The sequence below is a fragment of the Mustelus asterias genome, chromosome 22, assembly GCF_964213995.1.
Source record: "Mustelus asterias chromosome 22, sMusAst1.hap1.1, whole genome shotgun sequence".
NCBI classification, from domain to species: Eukaryota; Metazoa; Chordata; class Chondrichthyes; order Carcharhiniformes; family Triakidae; genus Mustelus; species Mustelus asterias.
In genome coordinates this window covers 9,200,298-9,225,341 of record NC_135822.1, presented here as the reverse complement: position 1 = coordinate 9,225,341, position 25,044 = coordinate 9,200,298, and the positions used below count along the sequence as shown (strand labels likewise).

At 50.8% G+C, this 25,044-nt stretch overlaps 1 protein-coding gene across 1 annotated transcript in view; it reads right to left on the bottom strand.

The window, feature by feature from the left end:
* The window catches only part of klhl17 (kelch-like family member 17), a 101,685-nt gene that overhangs the window by 8,008 nt on the left and 68,633 nt on the right, over window positions 1-25,044 (bottom strand). The window contains exons 11-14 of the mRNA XM_078238737.1: window positions 23,246-23,413; window positions 20,474-20,562; window positions 7,729-7,802; window positions 1,938-2,119 (exon numbers count right to left, since the gene is read on the bottom strand). Of these exons, the coding sequence (XP_078094863.1) occupies window positions 1,938-2,119; window positions 7,729-7,802; window positions 20,474-20,562; window positions 23,246-23,413 (513 nt within the window). The remainder of the gene's footprint in view (window positions 1-1,937; window positions 2,120-7,728; window positions 7,803-20,473; window positions 20,563-23,245; window positions 23,414-25,044) is intronic.

The window sequence follows — 25,044 nt, the reverse complement described above, 5'->3', positions numbered from 1 at the left end:
TGATCTCTCCACTTTCCTGCCTGCTCCCCATTGCCCTCTATCCCACTTTTCACCAGAAACATATCTATCTCTTTGCTGAATCTGTCGATTGATTCTCTCTCCACTGCACTCTGGGGCAGCGAGTTCCACAGGTTCACAACCCTCTGAGACTCTGTCTACACTTCCCGCTGCCTCGGCAAAACAGCCATCATAATGCAGGAACACACGCACCCCGGACATTCTCTCTTCCACCTTCTTCCGTTGGGAAAAACATACAAAAGTCTGAGGTCACGTGCCAACCGACTCAAGAACAGCTTCTTCCCTGCTGCCACCAGACTTTTGAATGGAGCTACCTTGCATTAAGTTGATCTTTCTCTACACCCTAGCTATGACTGTAACACTACATTGAGGTGGGAGCCTGGATTTAAACTTCATGTAAAGCGCCATTGTTTCCTCTGAGACAGTCTTGAGAGCAATCAAAGCCTGCACGCCCCTATCCCCGTGTTAACACTGCAGCCAAAATAGCTAACATTAACATTTCAGGAGTTCACTATTGCAATTGTAGTGTTTGTCTCAGTGTCTGCGGAACACTAGGGATGGGAGGAGGCCATTCAGCCCCTCAAGTCTGTTCCACCATTCAATTGGATCATGGCTGATCTGTACTTCGATTCCATTTCACAGAATCACAGAATCCTACAGTGCAGAAGAGGCCTTTCAGCCCATCGAGTCTGCACCGATGCATGGAAGGCCCTGACCTGCCCACCCAATCCCACCTGCCAGCACCTGGCCCATAACCTTGAATGTTACGGCGTGCCAAGAACCCATCCAGGTAGTTATTAAAGGATGTGAGGCATCCCGCCTCCACCACCATCCCAGGCAGCGCATTCCAGACCCTCACCACCCTCTGAGTATTTTCCCCCCAGTGGAATTATCGCTCGACAATTAATCCAGAAACTCAGCTAATGTTCTCGGATCCGGGTTTGAATCCCGCCACATGGTGGAATTTGAATTCAATAAAAAAATCTGGAATTAAGAATCTACTGATGGCCATGAAACCATTGTCGATTGTCGGAAAAACCCATCTGGTTCACTAATGTCCTTTAGGGAAGGAAATCTGCCGTCCTTATCTGGTCTGGCCTACACGTGACTCCAGAGCCACAGCAATGTGGTTGACTCTCAACTGCCCTCAGGCAACTAGGGATGGGCAATAAATGCTGGCCAGCCAGCTATGCCCAGGTCCCACAAATGAATAAAAAACAACAAATATGTGCACTGTGACCTTGTACAGTTGCCTGCTTCGAGAGACAGACATGGGGCCGAATTCTCTGACCTCGTTGGATTTTCCAGTCCCGCTGCAGTGAATGAAGATTCGGCTGAGTGCCAAATTCTCCACCCTCGTCAGCAGCGGCAGCCGGGCGTGAACACAAGGAGAATTCCGGCCACAGTCTCTCACACAGCTTGGAATGGCTCCTGTTCTGCCCAAGACCGCAAGGAACTACAAAAGGTTGTGAATGTAGCCCAATCCATCTCACAAACCAACCTCCCATCCATTGACTCTGTCTACACTTCCTGCTGCCTCGGAAAAGCAGCCAGCATAATTAAGGACCCCACGCACCCCGGACATTCTCTCTTCCACCTTCTTCCATTGGGGAAAAGATACAAAAGTCTGAGGTCACGTACCAACCGACTCAAGAACAGCTTCTTCCCTGCTGCTGTCAGACTTTTGAATGGACCTACCTCGCAGTAAGTTGATCTTTCTCTGCACCCTAGCTATGACTGCAAAACTACATTCTGCACCCTCTCCTTTCCTTCTCTATGAACGGTATGCTTTGTCTGTATAGCGCGCAAGAAACAATACTTTTCACTGTATACCAATACATGTGACAATAATAAATCAAATCAAATCAAAGAGTCAAGTTAATGTATTTTCAACTCAGGGAGCACAGGGACACACCAACCTTCTGATGTTCATGGGTGCCACGCTCTCCCAGGTGTTTGTTTTTGGATTATATCTTTCCACTGAGTTAAGGCAGCTTGTCCCATCATTGCCACCAGCGACGTAGAGCATCCCCTCCAGCACCGCCACGCCAGCACTGCTCCGCCGGCTCAGCATGTTAGCGATGGTGCTCCAGGTGTTGGTCTGTACAAGAAAACCATGATCAGTTCAGGGAAAAGGTATAAAAGGTTCGAAATACAGAAACACCAGGTACACCCTCGACTTCAATGGGGGAGAGATTAAGGCAGTTTACAAAGCCAACCCCATCCTGCCAGTTTCCTGGCAGGGCAGCTTAGGTTAAAACTGTCCTCAGTTTCTATTTTACTACCCCTCGGAGGTTTCCCCCTGTTCCCCACCTCCCACAACGAGGTTCCCCACGCTCATGTTTCTAAAGTCCCAGCTATTCCAGCCCTTATTCTGACACATGGGGTTCAGTGTCGTGGCTTTTCTCTGCACTGCCTCTCCCATGTCTGAGTGACCAGAGCCAGGCAGGCAGTGTGCTCGAGGAGCACCTGACATGGGCATTGTACAGTCAATAAAGTATAAACTACTGCCATAACAAAGGGCAGAACACACCTCTGAAAGGTCAGCCAGAATCAAATGTCCCTGTTCAGACAATCTCCTTTCACACTGCCCCATATTTCAGAACAGCTGAGACACCAATACTGACACACGCACAACTGTCTGCGTACACTAAGTATGAAAATATTGCACACACACCCACTTACACACATGCATGCATACACACAAACATGCATGCGTATGCACACATATGCGTGCATGCACACATATGCATGCACACGCACACACATACATGTGCGCACACGCACACATGTGCACACACACACACGCATGTGCACACACGCACACATGTGCGCACACGCACGCATGTGCACACGCACGCATGTGCACACACGCACACATGTGCACACGCACACATGTGCACACACGCACGCATGTGCACACTCGCACATGCATGTGCATATCATACACATGCATATGCGCACATGCAGAATTTTAGCAACACAAGAGTTTTCTTTGTTCTGGCCATATTATATTTGATCCCACTGGAGTTGCTTCAAAGTTTATCATCTAAAGGTGAATTTATACAATCACTTCTGCTGGAATAAATGGAACTGGCTCTTTCTTACTCTCCTGCAGTTAGCTGTATATAACTTAAACACTCTCTCCCTGACAAAGAAAGCTAGGGACTATCTATGAGCGTAGTCTGAAAGAGAAATCAGAAATATCTGCAGTAAAATAAGTAAAAATCATTCTTAAAGCAGAACTCCACACCAAGCAACGTAAAGGAGAACAGGGAAATGGCCGAGAAACTAAGCAGTTACTTTGCGTGCGTCTTCACAAAGGAAGATACAGAAAATCTCCTAAAAATGCTCGGCGGCCAAGTGCCAAGTGAAACTGAGGAAGAAAACTAAAAGTTGAGTTAAAAGGTATTACTGGAAAAGTTAACCGGACTGAGGGATGAACAATCTCCTGGGACCAGATTAGCTACAACCCTGAGTGTTGATAGAAGAAGTGTTGGGTCCATTCATTCCTTTGAATAGACGAGGGCAGCACTTGTACGAGGAATTCCTTTTACTGTACGGAAATTAAAATTAAATCATTACAGAAGCAAAAAGAAAGAGCAAATTTCGGGATTGGCTGCGGGGCCACTGTACTGTACTGGACAGGATCTCAAAAACAAAACAAACTGCCCACTGAACAGGCAGTTCCAAACTATATGTTAATTCTTATCATGTTATTGCGAGTGCCCTTGCAGTTTGCCCCTGTCTGGCAAACACAGGTTTTGCAGCTGTTGTTACTAAAACTTGTTTTGCTTGCTGTGTACTTTTCAGGAATGCGGTCAATTTTCAGCCAACCCAGCATGCCTTCTGAGTTTTAAAATATAGTCATAAGAACATAAGAACTAGGAGCAGGAGTAGGCCCTCTGGCTCCTCGAGCCTGCTCCAACATTCAATAAGATCATGGCTAATCTTTCTGTGGACTCAGCTCCACTTACCCGCCCGCTCACCATAACCCTTAATTCCTTTACTGTTCAAAAATCTATCCTTGCTTTAAAAACATTCAGTGAGGTAGCCTCAACTGCTTCACTGGGCAGGGAATTCAACAGATTCACAACCCTTTGTGTGAAGAAGTTCCACCTCAACTCAGTCCTAAATTTGCTTCCCCTTATTTTGAGGCCATGCCCCCTAGTTCTAGTTTCACCCGCCAGTGGAAACAACCTCCCTGCTTCTATCTTATCTATTCCCATCATAACCTTATACCCCGCCTCCTTCTTCTGAATTCCAATGAGTATAGCCCCAGTCTACTCAGTCTCTTCTCATAAGCCAACCCTCTCAACTCCGGGCTGTGGGAGGAAACTGGAGCACCCGGAGGAAACCCATGCAGACACGGGGAGAATGTGCAGACTCCACACAGACAGTGACCTAAGCCGGGAATCGAATATTTGATATTTTTAAAGTTTATTTATTAGTGTCACAAGTAGGCTTACATTCACACTGCAATGAAGTTACTGTGAAAATCCCTTAGTCGCCACACTCTGGCGCCTGTTCGGGTACACTGAGGGAGAATTTAGCATGGCCAATGCACCCTAACCAGCACGTCTTTTGGACTGTGGGTGGAAACCGGGGCACCCGGAGGAAACCCACGCAGACACGGGGAGAATGTGCAGACTCCGCACAGACAGTGACCCAAGCCTGGAATTGAACCCGGGTTCTTGGTGCTGTGAAGCAGGAGTGCTAACTACTGTGCCACCGTGCCACCCCGGTGTTTGTTGGACTACTTGTCAGTAGTAGGGAAAATGTTACAATCTACTGGAAAGGATTCGATAACTGGTCATTTAGCAAAGAACGATAAAATTGAGCAAAGTCAACATGGATTTATGAAAGAGTAATCATGTTCGACAAGCTTGTCGGGAGGTTTTTAAGGATATTACCTGTAGATAAGCTAAAGGAGAACCAGTGGATCTGGTGCATTTGGATTTTCAAAAGGTCTCTGATTCGGTCCCACAGTGGCACAGTGGTTAGCGCTGCTGCCTCACAGCGCCAGGGACCCGGGTTCAATTCCCGGCTTGGGTCACTGTCTGTGCAGAGTCTGCACGTTCTCCCCGTATCTGCGTGGGTTTCCTCCAGGTGCTCCGGTTTCCTCTCACAGTCCAAAGATGTGCAGGTTAGGTGAATTGGTCATGCTAATTTGCCCCTCAGTGTCTAAAGATGTGCAGGTCAGGTGGATTAGTGGGATGAGTGTGTGGGGTTACGGGGATAAGGCAGGGGGGGGGTGGGTGGACCTGGTTGGGATGCTCCATGGGAGAATAGGGCAGACTCTTTGGGCCAAATGGCCTCCTTCTGCATTGTAGGGATTCTATTCAATGCCTTATATGGGCAGCATGGTAGCACAGTGGTTATCACTGCTGTCTCACAATGTCAGGGACCTGGGTTCGAAATTGCCCCTTAAGTGTCCAAAGATGTGCAGGTTAGATGGATTGGCCATGCTAAATTGCCCCTTAATGTCCAAACTTGTGCACGTTAGGTGGATTGGCCATGGTAAATTGCCCCTTAGTGTCCAAAGATGTGTAGGTTAGGTGGATTGGCCATGCTAAATGTGTGGAGTTGCTGGAATAGCGTGGGGAAGAGGTCCTGGGTAAGGTACTCTGTCAGAGCGTCGGTGCAGGCTCGATGGGCAAATGGTCTCCTTCTGCACTGTGGAGATTCTATGAACCGCACACACAAGCACAACGTGAAGCACAATGCACACACGAGTACATTCCACTGTGTAGCTCACTTCCAATGAATACTAAAGTCAAGTGTGACATCTACTGGCGCATGATGTTACAAATTGCTGCTCCCGCATCGTTGTACAGTGGAGAGAACGACATCTAAGCGGAGAATTTATAACCAAGATATGCAGTCTGTGGAAACATGTCAATTCACACACCTCAAGATGAAACTTTTCCAATTACAGATTTGATCGATTCCTCTCTGCATCACTCAGAGAACCAAGTGACAATACTACTGTCTGAGGACACAAAGGTGGGCAAACCATCACCTGTAGCTTTGACAAAGGGTCATCTGGACTCGAAACGTCAGCACTTTTCTCTCCTTACAGATGCTGCCAGACCTGCTGAGATTTTCCAGCATTTTCTCTTTTGGTTTCACCTGTAGCCCCAGGCCACTTGCCCAGGTCACTCAGTTTTGTTTGCATGTAGCAATGTCCGGGCCAATAGTTACCCCTCAAATCAACACCACTAAAAAAAAAACAGATTAGTTGGCCATTATTGCATTTCTGTCTGTGGGATCTTGCTGTGTGCAAATCGGCCGGCACGCTTTGGAACGCAGCGAGGTCATCAAAGGCACAGCAGAAGTGCAAGTTCTGTCTTTCTGTTCGGCATCACAGGTGTGTGCCTCCCTGCTCAGGATCGGTACCCCTGAGGCTGGCAAACCACGCCAATGACACGAAGGTGAGTGGGAAAGGGAATTGCGTGGAGGACGCGGAAAGTCTGCAGAGAGATTTGGATAGGCTGAGCGAGTGGGCGAGGATCTGGCAGATGGAATATAACGTTAGCAAATGTGAGGTTATCCACTTTGGAAGAAATAATAGTAAATTGGAATATTATTTAAATGGAGAAAAATTACATTGTGCGACTGTGCAGAGGGACCTGGGGGTCCTTGTGCACGAATCGCAAAAACTCAGTCTGCAGGTGCAGCAGGTGATCAAGAAGGCGAATGGAATGTTGGCCTTTATCGCGAGGGGGATAGAATATAAAAGCAGGGAGGTCTTGCTGCAACTGTACAAGGCACTGGTGAGGCCGCAACTGGAGTACTGTGTGCAGTTTTGGTCCCCTTATTTGCGAAAGGATATATTGGCCTTGGAGGGAGTGCAGAGAAGGTTCACCAGGTTGATACCGGAGATGAGGGGTGTAGCTTATGAGGAGAGATTAAACAGATTGGGTCTGTACTCGTTGGAGTTTAGAAGGATGAGGGGTGATCTTATAGAGACATATAAGATAATGAAGGGGCTGGATAGGGTAGAGGTGGAGAGATTCTTTCCACTTAGAAGGGAAACCAGAACTAGAGGGCACAGCCTCAAAATAAGGGGGGGCCGGTTCAGAACAGAGTTGAGGGGGAACTTCTTCTCTCAGAGGGTAGTGAATCTCTGGAATTCTCTGCCCATTGAAGTGGTGGAGGCTTCCTCGTTGAATATGTTTAAATCACGGGTAGATAGTTTTCTGATCGATAAGGGAATTAGGGGATATGGGGAGCAGGCGGGTAAGTGGAACTGATTCGCTTCAGATCAGCCATGATCTTGTTGAATGGCGGGGCAGGCTCGAAGGGCCAGATGGCCTACTCCTGCTCCTATTTCTTATGTTCTTATGACCGGAGACAGGAAACTCCGGTACACACTGCCCATTGCTCGTGATCTATGCCCAGTCGGGAAATCTGACCTCCGTTTATCTACTTTTGAAATTGTTTGCAGCGGGTTTGGTGAACATTGGGATCCTCTCTGCTCACGCTTTTCCAATTCTCCCAGCCCTCCCCCCCGCCCACTCTAAGACTTTGAAGTGATATCGATGCAGGAATGTGCAGGATACAGAGTGGGTGAACTTAACATCACCGCCAGAAATGACCACGCCAGCTTCCTTAGAAAACCCATTGCGACACCGATCAAATCCACACTCTTTCCCGAGGACAGAATGGGGCTGGACAAACAACAGATACTTCTGGGAGATCAGTTACCTGTGGATCGTATTTTTCGACTGTTGCCAAGTGCGAGGAACTATCATATCCACCAACAGCGTAGAGGTTTCCATCTGAAAGGACAGCATCATTAAAGCACATTTCGTGACTTATTCGTGTGGGTTTCTTTGACTAGTCAGCCTGATTTGGCGGCACTGCTGCCTCACAACGCCTGGGATTCAGGTTCAATTCCGGCCTTGGGTGAAAGTCTGTGTCGAGTTTGCACATTCTCCCCGTGTCTGCGTGGGTTTCCTCCAGGTGCTCTGGTTTTCTCCCACAGGTTAGGTGGATTGGCCATGCTAAATTGTCCTTAGTGTCCCAGTGTAGGTTAGGTGGATTGGCCATGGTAAATGCACGGGGTTAGGAGGATAGGGCAAGAAATGGCAGATTAACATTAACTTTGAGAGACTGTCATGAGGAAATCCTGATGCAAAAAGGGCAATAAAAACTGTGATCCTTCCCCCCATTGGTTTGAAGATATTTAATTGACAGTTTTAAAAACATTAAGACATGGCGAGGAAAGGTGAGAGGTCACAGGAAGAGGCCTCCAGGAATACATCCAACCAACACTATTTGCAAGTTTCGTGCTCCAACAGTAAGACACCCACGGCCCCCTCTCCTCGAAAGGAACACGGCCAATGTAACCCTTGACCCAAGGCTCATCAGTCATTCTACAATAAAACTGCTTCAGGGGCTGTGTTGTCGGGACCAAATGGACATTCCGAGGGTCCCACTTGTTGGGAGCCAGATTGCGGGGGGGGGGGGGGAGGGGGGGTGGTGGAGCTATTTCCCAGTCTCCTAATCAGCTACCTTCAGGCTTAGAACAAAGAACAATACAGCACAGGAACAGGCCCTTCGGCCCTCCCAGCCCGTGCCAATCATGATGCCCAAACTAAACTGAAAAAAAAACCTTCAGCTCTTACTCGGTCCGTATCCCTCTATTCCCTCCTTATTCATGTACCCCTCCAAATGCCCTTTAAATGTTTCAAATGTGCCTGCTTCCACCATCTCCTCTGGCACCCACCACTCTCTGCGTGAAAAACTTCCCTCGCACATCTCCCTTAAACTTTCCCCCTCTCACCTTGAACCTGTGCCCTCTTGTAGTCAACCCTTCCATCCTGGGAAAAAGCCTCTGGCTATCCACCCTGTCTATGCCTCTTATAATTTTGTAGACCTCTATCAGGTCTGCCCTCAGCCTCCATCTTCCCAGTGAAAACAATCCTAGTTTATTCAACCTCTCCTCATCGTCAACACACTCGAGACCAGGCAACATCCTGGTGAACCTTCGTTGCACTCTCTTCCATGTCCTTCTGGGAGTGTGGTGGCCAGGACTGCGGGCAATACTCCAAATGCGGCCTGACCAAGGTTTTACATAGCTGCAACATGATTTCCCAACTCTTGGACTCAGTGCCCCAGCTGGTGAAGGTAACCATACCACATGTTTTCTTAATCACCTTGACCACCTGTGTTGCCACTTTTAGAGAACTGGCATACCCAGATCCCTCTGCACGTTAATGTTCCTCAGGGTTCTGCCATTTCCAGTATAATTCACACGTAAATTTGATCCTCCAAAATGCATCAACCTCGCATTTGTCCGGATTAAACTCCATCTGCCGTTTCTCTGCCCAAGTCTCCAATCTATCTCTATCCCGTTGTATCCTCTGAGAATCCCCGGCACTGTCAGCAACTCCGCCAATCAGCTTGCTGTGCTGTTAGGGATAGCTGACGTCTCCCTGAGGCTGGGGACTCAGTCAGAGGACTGACTGCAGCCTCACTGGGTGAGGCGGGCGCTCCAGAGGTAGTTTTGAGGCAGCGTGGGTACCTCAATCTGAAGTGATAAAAATAATTAAATATGTCAGATGGTTTTGGGGGGCGCGGGGGGGGGGGGGGGTGGGGGCGCTGGTAGGCTCTGCGAAACAGAGGGGAAAACCCGGGTGAATGGGGAGGGGGTGAGGGCTGATCACTGAGGCTGCAAGGGCTGCCTATCTTTGCTCAGACCCTGTTGACAGGGAATGGAGTCTCCCGGATGGAGGCTCTCCCGGATGGAGGCTCTCCCGGATGGAGGCTCTCCCGGATGGAGGCTCTCCCGGATGGAGGCTCTCCCGGATGGAGGCTCTCCCGGATGGAGGCTCTCCCGGATGGAGGCTCTCCCACTCCAGTAAGACTGAGAAGTCATCTCTTCCTGGGACTTTGACTCATTAAGTTGGATAACTTCGAAAAGAGAAACGCATTGCGGAAGTTTTTCATTTCGCATGTTTTGCAGGCGATGACCTCGTGGTATTATCGCTCAACTATTAATCCAGAAACTCAACTAATGCTCTGGGGACCCGGGTTCGAATCCGCCACAGCAGATGGTGGAATTTGAATTCAATGAGACATATCCGGAATTAAGAATCTACTGATGACCATTGAACCATTGTCGATTGTCCAGAGGGGCAGTTTTTTCACACAGAGGGTGGTGAGTGTCTGGAACAAGCTGCCAGAGGTAGAAGTAGAGGCAGGTACAATTTTGTCTTTTAAAAAGCATTTAGACAGATATATGGGTAAGATGGGTATAGAGGGACATGGGCCAAATGCGGGCAATTGGGACTAGCTTAGGGGTTTTAAAAAAAAAGGGTGGCATGGACAAGTTGGGCCGAAGGGCCTGTTTCCATGCTGTAAACCTCTATGGCTCTAAAAATCCATCTGGTTCACTAATGTCCTTTAGGGAAGGAAATCTGCTGTCCTTACCCAGTCTGGCCTACATGTGACTCCAGAGCCACAGCAATGTGGTTGATTCTCAACTGCCCTCGGGCAACTAGGGATGGGTAATAAATGCTGGCCCAGCCAGCGGCTCCCATGTCCCATGAAGGAATAAAAAATAACTCAGCAGGATAGATAAAGAATTTCAAAACAATCACAACAAGGCGGGTGCTGATTGGTTGGCAAGTTGATTCTGATTGGCCGGCAAGTTGATTCTGATTGGCCGAGGTGTTGCCATGGAGAAAGCAGCGTGGAACCGTAGACTCTAATTGGTAGATATCACTCTGAGTTCTAGTTAATATAGTAATCGAGGCAACAACCTGAGTCAACATGGTCGCTATTCCCGGACAACCTCTACAGGCTAAACTAACCCCAGAAACTAAGGTCCAACATGTTGCTACAAGCTCCCAACCTTCACAGGCTCCCAAGTCCTGCTTGGAACCCCAGGTGTACTCACATGTCTGACCCACCAAGAGCGATAGGTTAAAATCGGGGGATAAGGCTCTCGTGATGACGAGTTCCAATCTGGCTGCAGGCCAACATGTGGTTGAACAGGCACCAGCAACCCTTCGCTGCCGTGCAAGTTTCTGACCACATGAGTTTTGACAGTGAGCTATTCAACTATGTGGGGCATCGTAACCTAATCCGTTCCCCCCCCGCGCACTGGTCCCTGGATGACAATTGGTAGTGGGGACGCAGGTTGGACCCACATCTCTCCACCACGGTGCCAACTATAACGCCACCTTGGATAGGACCAGCCAACTTGGCAATATCATAGAAACCCTACATGGCAGAAGGAGGCCATTTGGCCCACAGCACCGACAACAATCCCACCCAGGCCCATATCGCCGTAACCCCACATATTTACCCTCCCTGTGACCTAAACATCCCAGGACACTAAGGGGAAATTTAGCATGGCCAATCAACCTAACCCGCACATCTTTGGAGTGTGGTGGGAAATCGGAGCACCCGGAGGAAACCCGCGCAGACACGGGGAGAACGTGCAAACTCCACACCAGACAGTGACCCAAGCCGGGAATCGAACCCAGGTCTTGGAGCTGTGAGGCAGCAGTGCTAACCACTGTGGATACAAAAACAGAAGGGGGCAACTATTAAAGGCAAGTGTCATGTACCCATCTGAATCGGTGCAAAAAAATTTATTTGTGTGCTTTGCGACTAGCGCTGGAATTTCTAATTTGGACTGACGGGCTTGATTTATGCCGGTGATAATGAGAGGGCAGCAAATTTAGGCTCTTCTCAACTCTTGTCATACGTTCCCAGACATTGGGCCCGATTTTACCAAAACTTGGGCGCGAAATTGCGGTAAAGTTGGGTGTCGGGCCTATACTGCGATCTGCACCCGATTCCGAGCAGATCGCGGCTTTACCGACACCCGATTCGGGCTGGCCCGATGATTTAATGAACCGCCCGCCCAACTCGACCGCCAAATCCCACTTTACCACCGCGCGGCCCAATCCGGATCCGCGCTTTTAGCGACCTGCTGGATAAAAGTCGGAAGCCGGCGCTTCCTCAGTGAGGGTTGGCGAGGAGGTAGGTGCGTGACGTCCGAAAGCTCTCCGGTACTTACGGGTGTCTTGTAGTCGCAGACATTCCGCTGTCCCGGGTCGGTGGCGGCTCTGCAACTGTGTGGGGAGGGGGGGCTGTGACTGTGTGGGGCATGTGGCTGGGGGGGGTTGGGGGGGCATGGGGGGGCTGTGACTGTGTGGGGCACATGGCTGGGGGGATTGGGGGGCATGGCGGGGGCTGTGACTGTGTGGAGCATGTGGCTGGAGGGATTGGGGGGCATGGGGGGGCTGTGACTGTTGATGTGCTAGGGGCAAGCATGACTCCAACATTTGTTCATCCCCGCCTCCCCCCAATCCACCTCCACAGCCCCCCCCCCCCTTATCCCCTCCCCTTTCAGAGTGACGAGATGGCTTTTGCGATGCAACCAATCGATCTTGCTGTTCTTCTGGTTGCTGCTGGAGCTGAGGAGGACGACATGGAGAAAGAACTGCGGGCCCAGGAGCCCCAGGCCGTACCACTTGCAGGACCGGAGGGAGACGACCATCAGAGGCAGGAGATGGCTGCCATTCACCCAGAGCGGGGGCTTCGGAGACGGAGGGAGCAGAGACCCCGGCAGTTCCGTGCACGAGTGTCCTTCGAGGAGATGTCGGACACCGTGTGCCACCGACTCCGAAAGGATACCGTGCGACACCTGTTCGACCTGTTGCAGGACCTGGCGCGGGGCGGGGGGGGGCACCCACTCTCAGTGGCTGTCAGATTGACGGCTGCTCTGAACCTTTATGCGACTGGCACCTCCCAGAGCCCGAGCGGAGATGTCTGTGGCATCTCCCAGTCTTCAGTCACACCCTGTGTCAAGCAGATCACTGAAGCCCTGTCTGCCCGGGCTGGGCAGTACATCAGATTCAACCTGGACCCGGCCCATCCGGAAGCCCAGGTTGCAGGATTCGTGGCAATTGCGGGGATGCCGAATGTGCAGGGGGCAGTCGACTGCACCCATGTCGCCCTCAGGGTTCCCCTACAGAATCCACGACGATTTGTCAATAGGAAGGGGTTTCACTCCCTGAATGTACAAATCGTGTGTGACCACAACGTGACCATCATCCACGTCTGCGCCAGACATCCAGGCAGCGTGCACGGCAGCTTCATTGTCAGGAGGTCAGACATCCCGCAAGCATTTGAGGAGGAGCCCAGGCTGTGGGGGTGGCTCCTGGGTGATATGGGTTACCCGCTTCGGACATGGCTGATGACGCCTGTGCGGAGGCCTGTGACTGAGGCGGAGACCCGCTATAATGAGGCCCATGTAGCCACCCGCGCGACAGTAGAGAGGTGCATTGGGCTCCTCAAGATGCGATTCCGGTGCCTGGACCGATCCGGAGGGGCCCTCCAGTACAGCCCCCTGATCGCCTCCCGCATGGTGGTGGTGGTGTGCTGTGCCCTGCACAATCTGGCTCTGCAGCGAGGGGACCTCTTGGAGGAGGAAGAGGACGTGGAGAATGACCAGCCGACCGTCACTGGGGAGGATGAACAGCAGGAGGAGGAGGAAGGGGAGGAGGAGGAAGGGGAGGCTGAGGGCACCGTGGAACACCTGCCAGGTGGTGCAGGGCTGGCATCGCAGCGGAGGCATGCGAGGGTGGCTAGGGAGGCTCTGATAACCAGGCGGTTCAGTCGCTAGGGGATGGTGATTGTGGGTTCCATTCCGCCCCCCCCCGAAAAGAGCATTCCAGTTATCCTGTCACACCAGAGCGGTGGGCCTGGGTACTCGGTGCTCACGATGTTTTTTCCAGGCAGGAGGGTGATGACGACTCGCCAAGCACCATTCTGATGATGCCCTGGTGCAAACCAGTCTGACTGCTGCCTGAGATCCACATGCACGCTGGCACCTGGGCCCACACCTGTCTAGTGGGTAAGGGATCCGAAACCCCCATACAGGGCCCTGGGGCGGGTGGGTTGAGGGACGGGGGGTCACCACCCATGGGGTATGAGAGACCAGTGACTTCCTTTGCTCAGTGACACCGCATTGAGGGGCCTCCCCGACTGATCTCACCATGAGGCATCCATCGGGTGATCGTCAATGGGGCAGGGATCCTATTCGAGACAACCTGTTCGCAGGTGGTTGTGGGGGAAACACATTTATTTACAATGAAGATAAGCTGGTGAAACACAGAAACTTGAGAAACGAAAACACTAAGGTGCCGACAGTCCTTTCTAACCAGAGCAGCCCTTCACCCCCGTGCCACCTCAGAGCAACTACAACTTCCTCACCTTACACTGCCTCACACTGCGCCTCAGTGACTCCCCAGAATGTACATCGGAGGTGGAGGGGGCCAGCTGCCGACCTCGCCCCGTGGCCTGCAATGCGCGTGGTGGGCGTCCTCTGGAGGCCCTGGACCTCGAGGGCCCTGGCCGGCTTCCAGGTATCTGGGTTGTTTCCATGACACCCTCTTCATCCCGCTGCCCCTGAGATGCCCCAGTGTCAGGAAGGGGGGAGTCGGAAGGTGTTGCCACAGCCACAGTCTCCTAGCTGGAAAGCCCCGGCATGGGTTCGCGCCCTTCCTCCTCCCTTGGGTCCCTTTTGGCCCCTGGGTCAATCCATGGGACACTGGTGCCTCTGCAGTGACCTCCAGAAGCTCCGGCGTCACCTGGCACTGCCAGTCCTGGAGGACCACCTGCGTCCTACTCATGGCGGTCGACCCCTCCGCGGTGGCCACTTGAGTCGTGGGCCATCTCTCAATGGCCGCAGCAAGTACCCTCTGAGACTGGGCCACGCTCTGCAAGCCCTCAGCCATGGCCCTCTGAGACTGGGCCACCTTCTCAAGGGTTGCTGCCATTGCCCGGTGTGTCTCAGTGCTGTCCCTCTAGGTCTCCTGCAAGCTCTCGAGCCTCTCAGCCATGGGCCGCAGAATCTCAAGAAGCCTGCTCAGTCCCTCCGCTGTGGCCTGCTGTGACTCGGCCATTGCTTGGAGCCTGCCACCCATGGTGAGGATCCCCTGCCCCAGGCTTTCCACTGCAGACGCCACCCTTGCAGTGTTGGCCTGGGAAGCATGGAAGACAGGCAATAGCTGGCCCACCTGAAAGCTTTGGGACTCCTCCCAGCGGCCTCGCAGTCGGTCCAGTGTGGCCGTCAGCCCCTCCTGCATTCCCTGGCTCTGTTGCTGCATCTCCAGCAGCTGAGGGAGAAGTGATCTCAGAGGCCCAGCATGTAGCCTGGGGCCAGCTGAGTCCTCGCCTCCAGCAGGCCCCCGCATGCCAGAGGCCTCAGATGTTTCCTCCTCCACCCGATGTACATCAGCAGATGTGTCGTGTTCACCAGACTGTGACCCAGAAGCCTCAACACTAACCGGACCCACCGACGTGTCTGTTTCTGCAATGGTGATTTGTGAGGTAGAAGCTGGAGGATAAACGGTGCCACCCACGGAGGTCCCTTCACCCATATCCTCCGGGGACTCGTCCGAGCTATCGTTCCCAGGATGGATGGGAGCTGTAGCCGGGGCCTGTGGTCCAGAAGGCTCTGGGGCGTCAGGATCTGCCCCTGAAACACAGGACACAAGGTGCAAGGGAGGGAGAGGAATCCGGGATGACAAACACATGAATCACATGGCTCTCTGGAACATAGAACACTGAACCCAGACAATGACATCACAGGGACAGGCCCTTCGGACATCCAACCCTGTAGCGACCAGGCTGCCCATCTGATTTCTCTGCCCCCATATGCCTCTGTTCCCATCCCATCCAGATAGCTGTAGACAGGCCCCTTAAATGTCCCGATAGTTTGCGCTTCCGCGACCTCCCCGGGCAGTGGGTTCCAGGCACCCACGATCCTCACAATGCGAATACAATGCCTCATACACCTCCTTTACACCTTGCCCCTTGCACCCCCAAAGGGTTGCCTCGACGTGAGTGTAGGAATGACAGGTGCTCACGTCTGGATGGCAGGCCGACCATGCTGTCGCAGGCAGCCCGCGTCTCCGCTTCCCTTGCGAGCTCCAGCGCCCGCTCCTCGTACGGGGTGAGGAGCTGGAGGTCTGGCTCACCACCCCCTGTCTGCGACCTCACCCGAGTGTTGCGCTTCCTCTGTGGAGACAGAAGGAACCATGAAATAAATGGTGGCTTGCCTTTATAGGACGGGGTATAGAGTATAAAAGCTGGAGTCTGATGATGCAGCTGTATAGAACGCTGGTTAGGCCACATTTGGAGTACTGCGTCCAGTTCTGGTCGCCGCACTACCAGAAGGACGTGGAGGCATTGGAGAGAGTGCAGAGAAGGTTTACCAGGATGTTGCCTGGTATGGAGGGTCTTAGCTATGAGGAGAGATTGGGTAGACTGGGGTTGTTCTCCTTGGAAAGACGGAGAATGAGGGGAGATCTAATAGAGGTATACAAGATTATGAAGGGTATAGATAGGCTGAACAGTGGGAAGCTTTTTCCCAGGTCGGAGGTGACGATCACGACGGGTCACGGGCTCAAGCTGAGAGGGGCGAAGTATAACTCGGATATCAGAGGGACGTTTTTTACACAGAGGGTGGTGGGGGCCTGGAATGCGCTGCCAAGTAGGGTGGTGGAGGCAGACACGCTGACATCGTTTAAGACTTACCTGGGTAGTCACATGAGCAGCCTGGGAATGGAGGGATACAAACGATTGGTCTAGTTGGACCAAGGAGCGGCACAGGCTTGGAGGGCCGAAGGGCCTGTTTCCTGTGCTGCACTGTTCTTTGTTCTTTGTGTGACTCATACAGAGAATCAGGTGGTGACCCTTAGAGGGCAAACACAGTGGGGCTCATTTGGGGGGGAAAGGAAGGAGGTGCCTGGGGGTCAGGCGCTGGAAGCATGCAGGGTGCTGGGAATAGGAGGATCTGGGGTAGATATGGGGGAGCATGCTGAATGGGGTTCAGCACTCACCCTTGCTGCACGGATGAGGTCATTGAGTTTCTTCCGGCACTGCCTCGCGGTTCGGGGGGGGGCAGTGCCCCGGCACTGACCGCGGCGGCGACTGCCTCCCAGGCCGCACGGCCATCGGCCCCTCTGGTTCTGCGTCCTCCTGGGAGGAAGAGGGTGGCCCGCCTCGCCGCTGCTGCATCCAGCAGCCTCCCCAGGTCCTCATCGGAAAATCAGGGAGGGGCTGGTCGTCCGCTCATGATCCCGTGCTGCCTGCCTGTCCATTCTGGGGCTTCTTATGGAGCTGCCCTTTCGTTAGGGCAGATCAGCTGCAGGCGGTTTGACAGAGCATTCCAGCAAGTTCCATGCAGTTTGCTTGTTCGCATTGAGGGGAAAGCAAGTGAGCACTCGCAGGTGCGCTGCTGGGGAGGGGGGGAGAGGGGGGAAGGGGGGAGGGGGGAGAGGGGGGAAGGGGGGAGGGGGGAGGGGGAAAGGGGGCAGGGGGGAGGGGGGGAAGGGGGGAGGGGGGGAAGGGGGGAGGGGGGAAGGGGGGAGGGGGGCCTTCAGTTGTATAGACTGCAAAAGTGAAAATGGCACAATTCAAATATCCAAGTTTGTGAATATTTTAGAGGTTTATGAGTTGACACCAGGTATATTTTACGAAGGGGATCCTCAGTCTAATTTACATATATATATATCTCTATACTTAATGAAGGTTTTAACCAGTACTGGGTCAACTGGGCTAAAGGCAGGATTTAGACATCTCCTTTGAAGATATTTGTTTATGAGACTCGTAACTGGTAATAGCAGGCACGAAGGTGATGTCATCGTGTGGAGCATTATATGTGGAACACTGAAGACGAGTTTGAAGCTGAAGCGAGATGGGTAAACAGTTGAAGTGTGAGACACTGCAGGAACACCATTGGAAGCAGTGCAGTGAGGTTAGTTTTGGATTGGTTTAGCAAATAACTGACGGACAGGATGGGGGGGGGAATGTTCTCTGTCTGTACTTTTAGTCATGATGTGGAGACGCCGGCGTTGGACTGGGGTGAACACAGTAAGAGTTTTAACAACACCAGGTTAAAGTCCAGCAGGTTTATTTGGTAGCAAATGCCATTAGCTTTCGGAGCCCTGCTCCTTCGTCTGATGGAGTGGATATCTGCTCTCAAACAGGGCATACAGAGACACAAAATCAAGTTACAGAATACTGATTAGAATGCGAATCTCTACAGCTAATCAAGTCTTAAAGATACAGACAATGTGAGTGGAGGGAGCATTTGGCACAGGTTAAAGAAATGTGTATTGTCTCCAGACAGGACAGCCAGTGAGATTCTGCAAGTCCAGGAGGCAAGCTGTGGGGGTTACCGATAGTGTGACATGAACCCAAGATCCCGGTTTAGGCCGTCCTCATGAGTGCGGAACTTGGCTATCAGTTTCTGCTCAGCGACTCTGCGCTGTTGTGTGTCGTTAAGGCCGCCTTGGAGAACGCTTACCCGAAGATCAGAGACTGAATGCCCGTGACCGCTGAAGTGCTCCCCAACAGGAAGAGAACAGTCTTGCCTGGTGATTGTCGAGCGGTGTTCATTCATCCGTTGTCGTAGCGTCTGCATGGTTTCCCCAAAGTACCATGGGGACATCCTTTCCTGCAGCGTATCTCTTCCTGTATTCAGTATTCTGAAAATTGATTTTGTGTCTCTGTGCCTTGTTTGGGAGCAGATCTCCCACTCCACCTGACGAAGGAGCAGGGCTCCGAAAGCTAATGGCCTTTGCCACCAAATAAACCTGTTGGACTTTAACCTGGTGTTGTTAAAACTCTTACTGTGTACTTTTAGTGCCTGTGGTTCTAAGAGTTAATGATAATTTTAACTGACGATATCAGACAATACTCCAAGCCAGCACTCTCGATGGTATCATACAATTGTGGAATTGGGAACATTAAGAAGTTCTCAAAAGGTGGATTATTTCGACCTTATCTCTGAGGGTTTAATACTGTTCTGCTTTCCCATCCTCCTGGTTTTGTCTCAAACCAACTACCCCCAGAGGGCTCCTTCCGAGTTATCTTTTCTTCCTCACGTTTACTTTGTAGATCTGGTGATCACAGCTCGTTTTCATTCAAAATGTCTTTATTTATCACAGAAAAAAAAAGAAACAAACTTTAACCTGAAAGAAAAGCCCAGTGCAAATATACGTTGAAAAAATGATTTTAGTCGATCGGGGTGCGATAGGAGGAATGTGCGGCCGGCAGTGGGTTTGAGTGAGGCAGCGTCAGTAGGTAGCGGGCTGCCTTGTCCACTTCTTTTTTCTTTCCCGCCCAGGCGCGCTGCTTCAGATTTTTTTTTTTATAATCGGACTGCGCACGCGCAGTTCAGAGCTCCGATCGTTCCGGCAGCGCTAAGCCCCGCCCACTGCGCGGTTTGGACTGGAGCCGGCAAAACGCGTATGGGCGCGCTGGAAAGAGGATTCCGGGCTCGGATCTATTTGACGTCCAGATTCGGCACTTAGACTCAACATGGTAAAATCAGGCCCAGAGACTCATTGCGCCAACAATGGATTCGCTGCTGTGGCAGCCCGTGGTAGGAACTTCTGGACCCAGCGCCTCCTTATACTCAGGGCAGCCACGGAGGACCACGTTCCGGTCAGTGGACAGAACAACGGCAAACAAATGCCAGGCAATGACCATCACCAACAAGAGACACTCTAACCACCGCCCTTTGACAACCAGTGGTGTAACCATCACTGAATCCCCCGCTGTCAACATCCTTGGGGTTACCATTGACCAGAAACTCAACTGGACTCACCACATAAACACAGTGGCTACAAGAGCAGGTCAGAGGCTAGGAATACTGCGGCGAGTAACTCACCTCCTGACTCCCCAAAGCCTGTCCACCATCTACAAGGCACAAGTCAGGAGTCTGATGGAATACTCCCCACTTGCCCGGATGAGTGCAGCTCCAACAACACTCAAGAAGCTCGACACCATCCAGGACAAAGCAGCCCCGCTTGAGTGGCACCTTGTCCACAAACATCCACTCCCTCCACCACCGACACTCAGTAGCAGCAGTGTGTACCATCTACAAGATGCACTGCAGCAATTCACCAAAGATCCTTAGACAGCACCTTCCAAACCCACCACCAATTCCAACTAGAAGGACAAGGGCAGCAGATACATGGGAACACCACCACCTGCAAGTTCCCCTCCAAGCCACTCACCGTCCTGACTTGGAAATATATCGGCCGTTCCTTCGCAGTCGCTGGGTCAAAATCCTGGAATTCCCTCCCTAACGGCATTGTGGGTCAACCCACAGAAGATGGACTGCGGCGATTCAAGATGGCAGCTCACCACCACCTTCTCAAGGGGCAACAAGGGATGGGCAATAAATGCTGGCCAGCCAGCGACGCCCATGTCCCACGACTGAATAAAAAATACCTGTAATCCCAAATCCAAGGGGACTAATTATTGCCAGCAGTCTGGCAATAATTTAACCAATTTCCCTTGGGTTAAATTAGATTTGGCATTTACACTCTTGAGATGTATTTATATTTTTGGTTGGTGTTAAATCGGTTACTCGCTGCCACAGCGCGACAGGAAAAAAACAATCGCTCACCTAGTGTTGCAATGCGGACATAGCGCCTCCTTATACTCATGGCAGCCACGGAGGACCACGTTCCGGTCAGTGGATCAAACCTTTCCGCACTGTGGATGCAAAAACAGAAGGAGGCAACTTTTCAAGTCAAAGTGACAATTACCCATCCCAACCCTGTGCTAAAAAAAATTCATTCGTGCTTCACAGGTCGATACGCGTTTTTTGCAAACAGCGCCGCAATTTCTAATTCGGACTGACGGGGGTCTTGACTTATCCCTGGGACAAAAACAGCTGAGAGATTTCCAAATGTAGCAGAGTGAGCGGGGATCTCAGAGAAACTTATAAAATTCTAACAGGGTTAGACAGGGTGGATTCAGAAAGAATGTTCCCCAATGGTCTGGGAGTTCAGAACTCGGGGTCATAGTTTGAGGATAAGGGGGTAAACCATTTAGGACTGAGGTGAGGAGAAATTTCTTCACCCAGAGGGTGGTGAATGTGTGGAATTCACTACCATAGAAAGTAGTTGAGGCCAAAACATTGTGTGATTTCAAGAAGAAATTAGATATAGCTCTTGGGGCTAAAGGGATCGAGGGATATGGGGGGAAAGGGGGGAATCAGGATACTGAATTTGATGATCAGCCATGATCAAAATGAATGGCCATGATATGGAGATGCCGGCGTTGGACTGGGGTGGGAACAGTAAGAAGTCTCACAACACCAGGTTAAAGTCCAATAGGTTTATTTGGAATCATGAGCTTTCGGAGCGCTGCTCCTTCATCAGGTGAGTGGGGGCATCTCCACATCATGGCCATTCATTTTGATCATGGCTGATCATCAAATTTAATATCCTGATTCCCTCCTTTCCCCCCGTATCCCGATTCAAATCAGAATTAATATCGTATATAGCACTCCCTTCAACCCCGCAGAACCTTGAGCGAGTTTGACACACGGCAATAGTAATGAGTTAAATCACAATAACACAAATCACAGTGAACTGTCACCACAACTGAACTGGACAGTTGCCAGTTGGCCTATTTCCCATCAGCCCCCAGAGTGCGAAACACTCTGTGTTCCGTTCCTACCCCCGATATGGGACTTTGTCCCAGAGTGGGAGAATTCCACCCTATGTTCTGGAAGGTTCTTTTTGAAGATGGGGTTCACGACACATCGCCATGGCATCAAACCAATTATCGACCGGCACCTTCGTTCCCAACATGTCGCAGGAGAGTCACATGACGACATTTACCCCAATATGTTTTTCAATTCTCAGAATCAAACGTCAGAATGTTTCCCAATCTGCCTCAATGACTGAAAGTGATTCGCATTCCCGGAAGAGAAAAGAATTTGCATTCATATTTAACCCATAGAACATTCCAAAGTACTGCACAAAGTGCCAATCAGATATTTTGGAGGTGTTGTCAGCTTTATGTAGCAAACACAGCATCCAGTTTCAACACAGCAAGCTCCCAAATTGCAACAGAATCCACACAGTGCCATTCACCCCATTGAGTCTGCACTGTCCCTCCGAAAGAGCATTCCACCCGTGACCTCCCTTTCGCCCTATCCCCATAACCCCGCGCATTTACCATGTCCAATCCACCTAACCTGCACTTCTTTGGACACTAAGGGGTAACTTAGCATGGCCAATTCATCTAACCTGCACATCTTTGGACACTAAGGGGCAATTTAGCATGGCCAATCCACCTAACCTGCACATCTTTGGACACTAAGGGGCAACTTAGCATGGCCAATCCATCGAACCTGCACATCTTTGGACACTAAGGGGCAATTTACCATGTCCAATCCACCTAACCTACACAACATTGGACTGTGGGAGGAAACTGGAGCACCCGGAGGAAACCCATGCAGACACGGGGAGAACGTGCAGACTCTGCACGGCCAGTCACCCGAAGCCGGAATTGAACCCAGGTCCCTGGTGAGACAACAGTACTATGCACTGTGCCACCCAATAATAACCAAATTATTTGTTTTTTCGTGATTTTTTTTGAGGGATAAATATTGGTCAGGTACAAGAGAAGGCACCCCTTCTGTCCTTCAAAACAGATGTCATGGGATCTTTGATGTCCACTTGAGAGGGCAGGCAGGGCTAAAAACCGGCACCTCTGACAGTGCAGCTGTCCCTCAGTACTGCACTGGGATTTTGTGTTTGGATTGGGATTTGAACCCACAAACCTCTGATTTGGAGAGGCCAGTGCTACCCACTGAAGCACGGCTGACACAGAAATTTAATGATGTGGAGATGCCGGCGTTGGACTGGGGTGAACACAGTGACAAGTCTCACAACACCAGGTTAAAGTCCAACAGGTTTATTTGGTAGCAAATACCATAAGCTTTCGGAGCACTGCTCCTTCGTCAGATGGAGTGGAAATCTGCTCTGCTGTTTGCACTGTTTGAGAGCAGATTTCCACTCCATCTGACGAAGGAGCAGTGCCCCGAAAGCTTATGGTATTTGCTACCAAATAAACCTGTTGGACTTTAACCTGGTGTTGTGAGACTTCTTACAGAAATTTAATACAGAGTGCGGAACCGTGCAAAGGAAAGCTTCGACCCCAGGTCAGTGCCCTTATTCCTGATCACAGTGACCTCTGCTGGTATGACCAGGATGGTGCATAGGCTAACAGCTCGAGGTGATGGACTCACCAAGGCATGGCACCCACGCATGGAACAAGACGCTAGCAATCTGCACCACCAGGCAGGAGAGTGAGAAAAATCAGGAGAGAGTGAATGAAACACACAGATGCAAAAGGAAACACAAAAAAGAAATGCGAGTACCTGTTCAGACACGATGCCCCGTCGTATCCCCCTGCTGCATACAGCAAGCCGTGCAGTACAGCCACACCAAGGCAGCTCCGCCTCGTTCCCATGGCTACCTCCGGCTGCCAGGAATTGGTTACCGGATCGTAGGACTCAACAGTCGACAGGTCGGATGTGCCGTCGTACCTGAGTAATTGAGGTAACGTCAGTCAGCAAAGGAATCGCCAGCAACAGCAGAGGCCTTTACAGTCACATCCCCGTTATGAACCATTCTGGTGCAGGTCATTCCCCCATGGACATGAAGATGGGAAGTTAAGCAGGGATGTATTGCTGAGGATTTATCAGGCTCTGGTGAGACCACGCTTGGAATATTGCGAGCAATTTTGGGCCCTGTATCTAAGGAAGGATGTGTTGGCCGTCAAGAAGGTCCAGAGGAGGTTCACGAGAATTACCCCGGGAATGGAAGGTTTGACGTATGAGAAGTGTTTGAGAACTCTGGGTCTGTACTCGATGGAGTACGGGGGGGAATCTCATTGAAACTTACAGAATACTGAAAGGCTTGGATAGAGTGGACATGGGGAAGATGTTTCCATTCATAGGAGAGACTAGAATCCGAGGGCACAGCCTCAGAGTAAAGGGGATGAGGAGGAATTTCTTCAACCAGAGGGTGGTGAATCTGTGGAATTCATTGCCACAGAAGACTGTGGAGGCCAGGTCGCTGAGTGTATTTAAGACTTAGATAGATAGGTTCTTGATTGGTAAGGGGATCAAAGGTTACAGGAAAAAGCAGGAGAATGGAGTTGAGAAACTTACCAGCCATGATTGAATGGCGGAGCAGGCATGATGGGCCAAATGGCCTAATTCTGCTCTTACATCTTATGATTTGAATTGCTTGGGCTTTATAATGTGCCGTATTGGTAAACGTTAATACAAGCAAAAGAAAGATCATGTGGTTTAAAAGGAACACAGGATTAGGAGGGAACCCATTTGGCCCTTCAATAATATCATGACTGATTTCCCAACTCCATATTTACAACATTCTCACAACATTTCAGAAGCATTTAGATGAGAACTTGAAACACTGTAGCAATACAAGGCTACGGACCAAGTGTTGGAAAATGGGGTTAGAATAGATAGGTGCTGGGTGGCCAGCGCAGACATGATGGGCCGAAGGGACTCAGTTTGCGCTGTAAAGCTCTACGAATGTGACTCTATAAACCTGACCTTTGCCTCACATCACGTAATATCCTTGGATAACAAAAATCTATCAATCTCAGGTTGAAAGAATTATAATCAATATAGCTTCAGTTACTGTTTGCAGAGCTCCAAACATCTACCAGCCAGACAGCGTGGATGTGTTTGCTCATCTCAAGATTCGGTGTTAATTTTTAAACTATGCTCACTCGTCCTACCCTCTCCAACCAGTGGAACCAGTTTCTCTTCATCTTCCCCATCGATTCCCCTTAATACCTGGAGAAAAGCCAAGAAATGGGGAGTTACCAAAGGGATGGTGTACACGGCATGACGCAGTAAGGCTGGTGTAAGAGCTGCTTAGCTAATAGGTCATCGGGGAGCTCGATAAATAGGCCAACAAATTTTAAAACAGAGAATATGTTAACCAGTGCCACCACGGTTGTGCATCATGCTCGATGGGCCGAATGGCCTCCTTTTGCACTGTGAAGATTCTTTGAAAACCTCCAGACGTTAAACCAGTAAGACTTTTATTCCTCGAGTATGCTAATTAATCACTCAACTCCCAATATTCCCAGCAATGATGAATCAGTAACCTTTCTAACCAGAGGGCCCAATGTTCATAG